The sequence below is a fragment of the Gracilinanus agilis genome, chromosome 1 (assembly GCF_016433145.1).
Source record: "Gracilinanus agilis isolate LMUSP501 chromosome 1, AgileGrace, whole genome shotgun sequence".
Lineage (NCBI taxonomy): Eukaryota > Metazoa > Chordata > Mammalia > Didelphimorphia > Didelphidae > Gracilinanus > Gracilinanus agilis.
This window is the reverse complement of record NC_058130.1, coordinates 712,793,241-712,803,545: the sequence shown is the minus strand read 5'-3', so window position 1 is coordinate 712,803,545 and position 10,305 is coordinate 712,793,241. Positions and strand designations below refer to the sequence as shown.

Genomic DNA, 10,305 nt, shown 5'->3' with positions numbered 1-10,305 from the left:
AGGTCTAGGTGGTAAAGGGCTTTAAATGCCCAACGGAGGAGTTTGTAATTGATTCTAGAGGAAATAGGGAGCCACAGAAATTTCTTGGTCAGGGCAGCGATGTTGTCAGACTTCTGTTTTAAAAAATTACTTTTCGGGGGAAGCTAGTTGGTTCAATGAATAGAGAGCTGAGCCTGTAGAAAGAAGATCCTGGGTTCAAATTTGACCTCAGAAACATCCTAGGTGTGTGACCCTGGGCAAGTCCCTTGACCCTCACTTGCCTAGCCCTTACCACTCTTAGGCCGTGGCATCAGTACATCGTCTCGGAAGGCAAGGGTTTTAGAAAGAAAAAAAGAGAATTACGTTGGCAGTTGAGGATGGATCGGAGAGGAAAGAGATCGGAAATCAGCAACCCAATGAGAAACCTATTGTAGTAGTCCGAGTGAGAGTGACCAGGGCTTGAGAGAGCTGAGAAGGATGTGAGGGAGGCAGAAAGGATGGAATCTGAGAGTCAGGGAGAGTGAAGAGTCCAGGATAATCTGGAGCTTCTAACTAGCCAGCCAGAGTTCTTAAAGGGTTTGAAAGTTTGAAAGAGGAGGTCTTTTCACCTAAACTATTTATTATTATTTTTATTAGTGCCTTATTTATGAATTTTATATTATATATGATGTAATATATTTTATATATTTATATATAACATGTCTATTTAAATTTAATTTACCTTATTTATTAATATAAATAACTATTTGTATTAATAGCTTACCTTCTGTTTTAGAATCAACACCAATTCTAAAGCAGAAGGTCCATAAGGGCTGAGCAGTTTAGGGTTATATGACTTGCTCAGAGTCACGCAGTGTCTGAAGCTAGATTTGAACACAAGGCCTCACATCTCTAGGCCTTATTATCATCAATTATTAAATCATTATTAAATCATTATTTTATTATCACAAAATTTTTATTTTATTAAATTATTAAAACTTGATTAAATTATTATTGTTAAATTGTTATTAAACTTTTAAAAATTTAAGTGTTTAAAATTAATTTTAAATTTTAAATTAAAAACTTTTAAATTAAAAAAATTTTAAAACATGATTAATTTAAAAAACATGAGCATTTCAAATTGCAAAGAACAGGAGAGAGGGTTCTACCTATGTTACATAGTCTGTTTTTTTTTAAACACTTACCTTCCGCCTTAGAATTGATATAAGTATTGGTTCCAAAGCAGAAAAGCCGTAAGAGTTGGGCAATTGGAGTTAAATGATTTGTTCAGAGTCACCCAGCTAGGAAGTGTCTAAGGCAAGATTTGAATTCAGGATCTCATGTTTTCAAGGCCCATAGTAGCCCCCATAGTCTGTTTTTTAAGGAAGGATATTTTACGGTCTGTATCAGGTAGCTGGGTGGTCCAGTGAATAGAATATTGGGCCAGGGGAACCCAAGTTCATATCTGACCTCAGATACTTCCTAGCCATGTGACTCTGGGGAAAGTCATTTTAACCTCTCTTTATCTCAGTTTCTTCAACTATAAAATGGGCATAATAAAAGTACCTATTTCTTTGGGTTGTTTTGAAGATCAAATGACATATCTGTAAACCATTTAGTACAGTGCCTGGTATCTAGTGTTGTTCTTTAGTCATTTTTCATTTGTGTCTGATCCTTCCTGACATCATTTGGGGTTTTCTTAGCAAAGATACTGGAGTGGTTTGCTATTTCCTTTTTTCCAACTCATTTGACAGATGAAGAAACTGAGACAAATTGGGTTAAGTGACTTGCCAGCAGTCACACAGCTAGTAAGTATCTGAAACCAGATTTGAACTCAGGTAGATCTCCAGGCCAGGCACTCAGAGTTACCCCCTAGAAACCTCTCTGGCACATGGTAGGTACTTAATAAATGCTATTATTGTTATTATTATTATTAAATTTAACACAACAATAGCAAAACTGCCTTGTTTGTCTATCTCCTGCTTTCTTCTGCATTAACAAATAAATAAATAAACCCTTTCCTTCTAGCTTAGGATCAATTCTAGGCAACTGGGGTTAAGTGACTTGCCCAGGGACACACAGCTAAAAAGTATTTGAGGTCAATTTGAATCCAGGACCTCCCCAATCCAGCCTAGAGCTTTAATCCACTGTGCTATCTATCGGCCCCTTCTGAGTGTTCTTTGTTTCATTGTTGCTCCTTCGTTTCTTTATTTTCGTGTGTCACTGTCACTACCCACCAGTTCCCCCAACCCTTTATAAATTCTCCATCATAACAAATAAATACAGTCATCCAAAACAAATCCCCGCATTGGCTATCTCCAAAAGTGTCTGTCCCTTTCTATACCTCTAGTCCATCTATCACTCTCATCCTGGAACCTCAAAAACCTAGAATCTTAGAGTTTACTCCCCCCCCCCCCATGGAATCTTAGAAGTCTAGAACTCTAAAACATTAGGGTTCTAGACCCTGAAAACCCCAAATGCTGTTATCTAGAATGATTAGACTGTTAGACTGCTGAAACAGAGTCGGGTACCCAGCTCTAGGGGAGCCTGGGCTTAAAGGGTTTTATCAGGAGGTGAAAAAGCATGAATCAATTCTTCTTTGGTTACTGCATGATCCCAGTTCTGAAGTTTCCAAAAAAAAAAAAAAATTCTTTTAACTTTACATTTTCACAGTCGCTGTCTGAATTGTCTTGGTTCTGCTCACTTCTTGGCTACGTGCCATACCTGTCCTCCCAGATTTTTCCACGACTCTCCCTCTGGGCGTTCCTTGAAGCACAATAATATTCCATCTCATTCAGACGCTATAATTCGCCCAGCCATTCCTCAATGGCGGGCACCAGGGCTCTGCTGCCACTTCTTTGCCACCAAGGAAAATGCTGCCATGAATGTTTTTGAGCATGTGGGCCAAAAGCTTGCTGCCCGAGTGCTAGGGAAGGAGCCTCGTGGCTAAGCTTTGGTTGGGACGGAGAGGCGGCTGGGTGGCATCATTTTCCCCAATCGCCCCCCTCTCTTCCAGTTCCTTTGCCTCAAGAACATCCGCACCTTCTTGTTGGCCTGCTGTGAGAAGTTCGGCCTCCGCCGGAGTCAGCTGTTTGAGGTCTTCGACCTTTTCGATGTGCAAGACTTTGGGAAGGTGAGTCTTTTGAACATCTTCCCCTCACTGCCTTGACCCTGGGCCCCACGGACCATTCTCTAGGACCACGAGGCCTGGGCCCACTGTGTGCTTGGCTACTGATACCCAGGATTTAGGAGATCTCAGTCGTCCAAATCCAAAGCCAAAGATTCATCTACGCAGGCTGCTTCTCCCTTCTCCAAGGGAGAGCCCGAGATGCCAAAGTTTCTTTATTTTTTTTTTTTATCCTTAACTTCTGTGTATTGGCTCCTAGGTGGAAGAGTGGTAAGGGTGGGTAATGGGGGTCAAGTGACTTGCCCAGAGTCACACAGCTGGGAAGTGTCTGAGGCCGGATTTGAACCCAAGACCTTCTGTCTCTAGGCCTGGCTCTCAATCCACTGAGCTACCCAGCTGCCCCCTTGAGATGCCAAAGTTTAAAAGAAACCAGGCCGGTGTACGGAGTTGGCCAAAAGAGAAAAGAGCAAAGTGGCTGGATAAAAAAATGTAGAATTTGCATACACTTCAAGACCACCTGCTTTGTATGAGTGGAGAGAAAGCCAGGGCTGGGGCATGGTGGAGATTTACATAGAGAAGAGAAAACAGAGGTGTTTAATTTGGTTGGGGAGAAGGGGGGAAGTGGGAGAAAAAGAAACCACTGATTAAATGAATTGGCATGATCTAGTAAAAGAAACTCCCAGTAAAGGAGGCAGCGGAGACTTGGAAGGGTGGGTTTCAGGGGAGAGGGATTCCGTTAAACAAGGCTTCCTGGAGGAGGTGGGCTATGAGCTGGATGGTCAGGATTTATGACTTCTAGGGAAAGGAGAGTGAGAGAAATGCTGTTAATGTAGGAAAGTAAGACTTTGGAAGTAGAGATGCAAATTATCTAGTTCTGGGGTTTTTGTAGTTTTGCCTACTGGTGAGAAGTTCATTGATAACTGGGCTTGGGGAAGAGAATCTAGACTCTGAGTCCAGAGACCTTAGAACCTAAAAAGGTGGAACCTCAAAAATTCAGAATCTTAAGAGTTTTTAAACTGTAGGCTCCTTCAAGCTTAGAAGTCAAGAACTCTAGAATCTTAGGGTTCTAGACTCCAAGGGACCTAAATTCTGGAAACGAGACAGGACAGAATCTGGACTGTTTCCACCTTGCTCTAGATCCCAGGCCTTAGAGTTGATCAGAACTCATGGGGCTCTTGCTAGGGGTTCCCATTTCTGAGTCTGTTTTTCACGTCCAGGTAATCTACACCTTGTCGGCTTTGTCATGGACAACGATAGCCCAGGACAAGGGGATCATGTGAGTCTGATGGTCTTTTGTTGCCCGGCGTAGTGGCAGGTCCTGGGCTTCTAGCTCCTCACTTTCCCCCCTTCCCTCTCTCCTGTCACGCAGCCCCTCCATTTCTGGCCCTCTGGCTGCCATCTTGCTTATCCTGTTCTGGAGACTAATGCATAGACAGGGTTTTACGAAACCTTTCAGTGCACATATATGTGAGTAATGATAATAATGATGATGATGATGAAGCCTGAACACGGGGAAGTCCCTGAGACAGGGACAGAGCAACAGCCTTCTCTTCCCAGCTCTCCCCTCTTCTCCCCAGGCCCTTCCCCACCGATGAAGACAGCCTCGGGGATGACGACATCTACAGTGGACTGTCTGATCAGATCGAGTGAGTGAGCCCTGTTGGGAGATGGGTCCGAAATTGGGGAGTTTCTCCTAGCAGCTGGAGATTGGACTTCTTACCATTCCTTGAGGGAAGGGGGGAGAAGAGGCACAACTCTGTCCTTGGGGAGTCCCGAATAGCACAGGAGGAAGGCATAGTTAAAGCTGTCTGTAGTCAAGGAAGGCTTCCCAGAGGAGGTGATTTGGTGGGACTACCTTAGTTCCTAGGCTTTGGGTACCAGAGAGGGATGTCATGTATGATGATCATGCCTTCCCCTAAGTGACACTGTGGAGGAAGATGAGGACCTGTATGACTGTGTGGAGAATGAGGAGGCAGAGGGAGACGAGATCTATGAAGACCTCATGCGGACAGAACCCACCCCCATGCTGGTAAGTGGTATTTCATTCTGGGCATGGGAATGGCTGATGGCCCTTGCGTCGGTGCCAGGAAGGACTTCAAAAATGTATGTGGATGGGGTGGCTAAGTGGCTTGGTAGATAGAGAGCCAGGCCTAAAGATGGAAGGTCCTGGGGCAAGTCTGGCCTCAGACTCTTCCTGGCTGTGTGACCCTGGGCGAGTCACTTAACCCCCATTGCCCAGCCCTGACCCATCTTCTGCCTTAGATCCAGTTCACAGTAACCCGTCTAAGACGGAAGGTAAGGGTTTAAAAAAAATGTCTGTGCTCCTCCTCTCTTTCTCAGCCCAAAATGACCGAGTTGGACAAGAGGGCCTGCTGCCTGCGGGAGATCCAGCAGACAGAGGAGAAGTACACAGACACCCTGGGCTCTATCCAGCAGGTGGGCACCTGGCCTGGGGAGGGGGAGCCAAGGGCCGTGTGGCTCGGCCAGGGACCCTCTCCTCTCTCTCTCACTTCTCTCTTCCCCCATCTCTAGCACTTCCTGAAGCCCCTGCAGCGGTTCCTGAGAGCAGAAGACATTGAGATCATCTTCATCAACCTCGAGGTGAGCCAGAGTTCTCTGCTCCAGCTTGGCCGCCCCATTTTCCATCCATCCATCCATCCATCCATCCATCCATCCAATATATATATTATATTTAAAAAAGAATTTGTTATTCTTTATTGTTCTGTCAGATACGATATCTGGAATATTTACTTCTCAGGGCCAAATCGAGTTAACAAATATTTATGAAACACCTACTATATGCTAAAGAAAGGCAAAAGATCTCAAGAAGCTGGGCAGGGGAGGCTCCATTCAAACAACTATGTACAAACAAGATACAATGGAGATGATCTCTGATAATACAGACTGAAAGCGCTGCAAAATGTCACTTCTGATTTTTTTTTAGCAAGCAATTATTAAGCACCTACTGTATGCAAGACCCTGGGTTCAGCAACAGGTTTTATTCAGCACTATGATACAAACTTGAGCTCTTGACTACAAATCGATAAAGGGCAACAGGAGAGGGGAGAGAGTCAAGCATGGATATAATTGTTTTTTCTAAAAATAACATTTAATTTTTTTCCAATTAAAAGTAAAAACAATTTAAAACATAACCCCTCAACCCCCACTTATTTTCTGTCTTAGTATCAACTCTAAGACAGAAGGGCAAGGGCTAGGAAAATGGGGTTAAGTGGCTTGCCACAGGGTCACACAACTAAGAAGTGTCTGAGGTCAAATTTGAACTCAGGTCTTCCTGACTATTCATTGGGTCCCCTAGAAATTTTTTCTCCTGGGTTTAATCTGTTCCTAAGGGAGATGTGTGAGTCAAGATCAGACTCCTAGCTTCCACCTTTCATCTGATTATTGAAATTTAATAGAAGAGCAGCTGGGTGGCTCAGTGGCTCAGCCAGGCTTAGTGACAGGAGGTCCTGGGTTCAAATGTGACCCTCAGACACTTCCTAGCTATGTGACTCTGGGCAAGTTACTTAATTCAAATTGCCTAGCCCTTACTTCTCTTCTGCCTTGGAACTGATACTTAGTTGTAAAGGGGAAAATTATGGTTTTATTGTATGAATATTAAAAAGGGGTACAGATTTCCTCTACTTGAGAATTAAGTGGGGTGTTTATACTTTTGATGATTAGATCTAAAAATGGTCAGGGAAGGATTAATCCCATCATCACATAGTATCATTTATACCAGTGGTTCCCAAACTTTTTTGGCCTACCGCCCCCTTTCCAGAAAAAAATATTATTTAGCCCCCTGGAAATTAATTTTTAAAAAATTTTAATAGCAATTAATAGGAAAGATAAATGCACCTGTGGCCATCACCACCTTTCCCGGATCGCTGCAGCAACCACCAGGGGATGGTAGCACCCACTTTGGGAATCACTGATTTATACTATATAAATATATAAGTATATACTATAAGTATCACAGTTTATATAAGTAAACACATAGTTAAAAAAAGATATTTAATGGAGATAAACGTGAAGACCTCTAGTTAGGGTTCAAAAAACAAACTACTCCTGAATTAATAGAGTAAAAATCATATTTTTATAATAATATTTTTATAATAAAAATATAATAAAAAACCTAAAGTAATTTACCTATTTAGTACCATGTCAATCAAACTACCAAAAACTATTTTATAGACCTAGAAAAAAAGATAACAAAATTTTTCTGGAGGAACAAAAGATCAAAAATATCAAGCGAAATGATAGAAAAAATTTGAAGGATGACCTAGCTGTACCAGATCTCAAACTGTGTAAAGCAATAATCATCAAAACAATCTTGTACCAGTTAAGAAATAGGACGACGGATCAATAGAATAGATTGGGGTAAAAGACCTTAACAATCTAGTGTTTGATAAACCCAAAGATCCTAGCTTTTGAGATAAGAACTCACTATTTGATAAAAACTTCTGGGAAAACTGGAAAATAGTATGGCAGAAACTAGGTAGAGACCAATATACCTATACCAAGCTAAGGTCAAAATGTAAAGGGTGATAACTATAAGTAAATTAGGGGGACATGGCATAGTATACCTGTCAGATCTATGGAGAAGGGAAGAATTTATTATCAAATAAGAGAACATTACAAGATCTAAAATGAATAATTTTGACTACATTAAATTAAAAAGGTTTTGTATAAACAAAATCAATGTAGCCAAAATTGGAAGGGAAATAAACTGAGAAAATTTTTTATAATGAATTTCTCTGATAAAGGTCTCATTTCTCAGATATAGAAAGAACTAAGTCAAATTCTTATGAATACAAGCCATTTCCCAGTTGACAAATGGTCAAAAGATATGAATAAGCAATGTTCCAAATTACTCTTGATTAGAGAAATGCAAATTAAAACAACTCTGAGGTACCACCTCACACCTATCAGATTGACCAATGTGACAATAAAGGAAAGTGATCAATGTCGGAGAGGATGTGGCAAAATTGGGACACTATTTCATTGTTGGTGGAGTTGTGAACTGATCCAACCATTCTGGAGGGCAATTAGGAATTATGCTCAAAGGGCCGTAAAACAATGCATACATTTTGATCCAGTAATACCGTTACTAGATCTGCATCACAAAGAGATTATTTAAAAATATGGATAAAGGACTTACTTATACAAAAATATTTATAGCATCTCTTTTAGTGGTGGCAAAGAATTGGAAATTGAGGAGATGTCCATCAGTTGTGGAATCGTTGAACAAATTGAGCTATATGGTGGTGATGAAATATTATTGTGCTATAAGAAATGATGAACAGGATGATTTCAGAAAGAGCTGGAAAGACCTACATGGACTGATGCAGAGTGAAATGAGCAGAACCAGGAAAACATTGTCAACAATAACAGTAATGTTGTGTGATGATCAACTGTGAAAGTCTTAGCTCCTCTCAGCAACACAATGATCTAGGACAATTCTGAAAGACTTATGACAAAGAATGCTCTCCACTTCCAGAGAAGAAATTACTGGAGTCTGAATGCAGATCAAAACATATGATTTTTCACTTTAGCTTATTTGGGTTTTTATTTGGAGATTTCGGTTTTAGATGATTATTCTCTTTTAAAAATGAACAATATGGAAATATGTGTTATGTGATAATACATGTATAACCCAGATTGAATTGCTTGCCAGCTCTGGGAAAGGGGAGGGAATGGAGGGAGAAAGACAATTTGTATCTTATAACTTCAGAAAACTTATGTGGAAATTTGTTATTGCATGTAATTGGTAAAATAAAATGTCTTTACAAAAATAATCCCAACAAACTGCTTAAGAGCAGGAAATGGAAAAGTAGTGAGACAACAGTCCATATGAAAAGGACCTGGGCATTTTAGAGAATAGCCAGCTCAATACAAATCAACATGGTAGCCTTCCCCCAAAATGGATATTGTATTTAAGAAGGAAGGTCTTGATCTTCCTCTATTGTGCCTGGGTCAAATCATGTAACATCTGGAATATCATGTTCTATTCAGAGGACAAATGCCTACCACAAGCATGAGGGGTCTGGACACCGGGCCATTTAGGGCCAGTTAAGGAAATGGATACCATAAGATCATTGATTTAAATTTGAAAGGGACTTTGGAGGTCATTTGGTTCAAATCCTTCATTTTATAGATGCAAAACTGAGGTCTACAGGGAGCAAGTGATTTGCCCATGATTATACAGGGAGGAAGTGGCAGATGTAAACCCCTGGTTCTCTTACTCCTCTGAGTCCAAATTCAGTTCTTTCTCTAAAAGATTTATCCTGGAGAAGAGAAAAGAAGACTGGAGACTGGGAGACAGAATAGCTGCCTTCAAGTATTTGAAGGGTGTTGGGGAAGAGGACTACCAACCTCAGACCGCTATTTAAAAATGAGATATTGATTATTGTTGTTATTAACTCTGCTTGCCTCCAAAGGCAGACATAGACGTAATGGGTGGAAACTGTCCAGAGATAGATTTAGGTATGAATGTGGGAGAAAAGACAAAATCTCTAACAGCCAAAGATCTTTGAAAGTGGAAGGCAGCTAGGTAGCACAGTGGATAGAGCATCAGACCCAGGGTGGTTAGGACCTAGGATAAGATCTACTTACTAGCTGTGTAACCCTGGGTAAGTCACTTAGCCTTAATTGTCCCTTGTCACTTGTCTGTCTTAGAATGAATATTAAGGCAGAATGTAAGGGTTAAAATTTTAAAATAAAAGTGGAAGGTAGGAGGTTCTCCATAGATGGAAGTCTTCAGAAAGAAGGGGGATGATCAATTGTAGGGATGTTAGGAGAGGATTTGGAGTCAGGTATGGGTTGGGCTAGAGCTGTGTTGCCAAGCTCAAATAGAAATGGGGGTCACCAGTCCTTACATAATGCTGCTAGGTGGGTGGTGCAATGAATAAAGTGCTGGGCTTGGAATGAGGAATACTGCTCCTCCTGAGTTCAAATCTGACACTTACTAGCTGGGCAAGTCATTTAACCCTGCTTCCTCAGGTTCCTCATCTATAAAATGAGCTGGAGAAAGACATGATAAACCACTTCATTATCTTTGCTAAAAACCCCAAAGGGGTCAAGGAGAGTTGGTCATGACTAAAATAACTGAACAATAACAAAAATCCATGCATAAGGATACTTGCTAGCCATTTATGGACTTAGTTTGAAATGGACTATCATCTATGTTTTATTACATTTTCATTTATTTTGTTAAATATTTC

General features: G+C 41.0%; 1 protein-coding gene across 3 annotated transcripts in view; it reads left to right on the top strand.

Annotated features, from left to right (window-relative positions):
• The window catches only part of VAV1 (vav guanine nucleotide exchange factor 1), a 47,654-nt gene that overhangs the window by 18,091 nt on the left and 19,258 nt on the right, over positions 1-10,305 (top strand). For 2 of the 3 annotated variants that reach the window (XM_044658459.1, XM_044658458.1), the window contains exons 2-7: positions 2,975-3,091; positions 4,303-4,361; positions 4,663-4,731; positions 5,006-5,114; positions 5,426-5,521; positions 5,618-5,686. In XM_044658459.1, coding sequence (XP_044514394.1) covers positions 2,975-3,091; positions 4,303-4,361; positions 4,663-4,731; positions 5,006-5,114; positions 5,426-5,521; positions 5,618-5,686 — 519 coding nt within the window. The remainder of the gene's footprint in view (positions 1-2,974; positions 3,092-4,302; positions 4,362-4,662; positions 4,732-5,005; positions 5,115-5,425; positions 5,522-5,617; positions 5,687-10,305) is intronic. The other variant, XM_044658460.1, reaches the window with a different exon arrangement.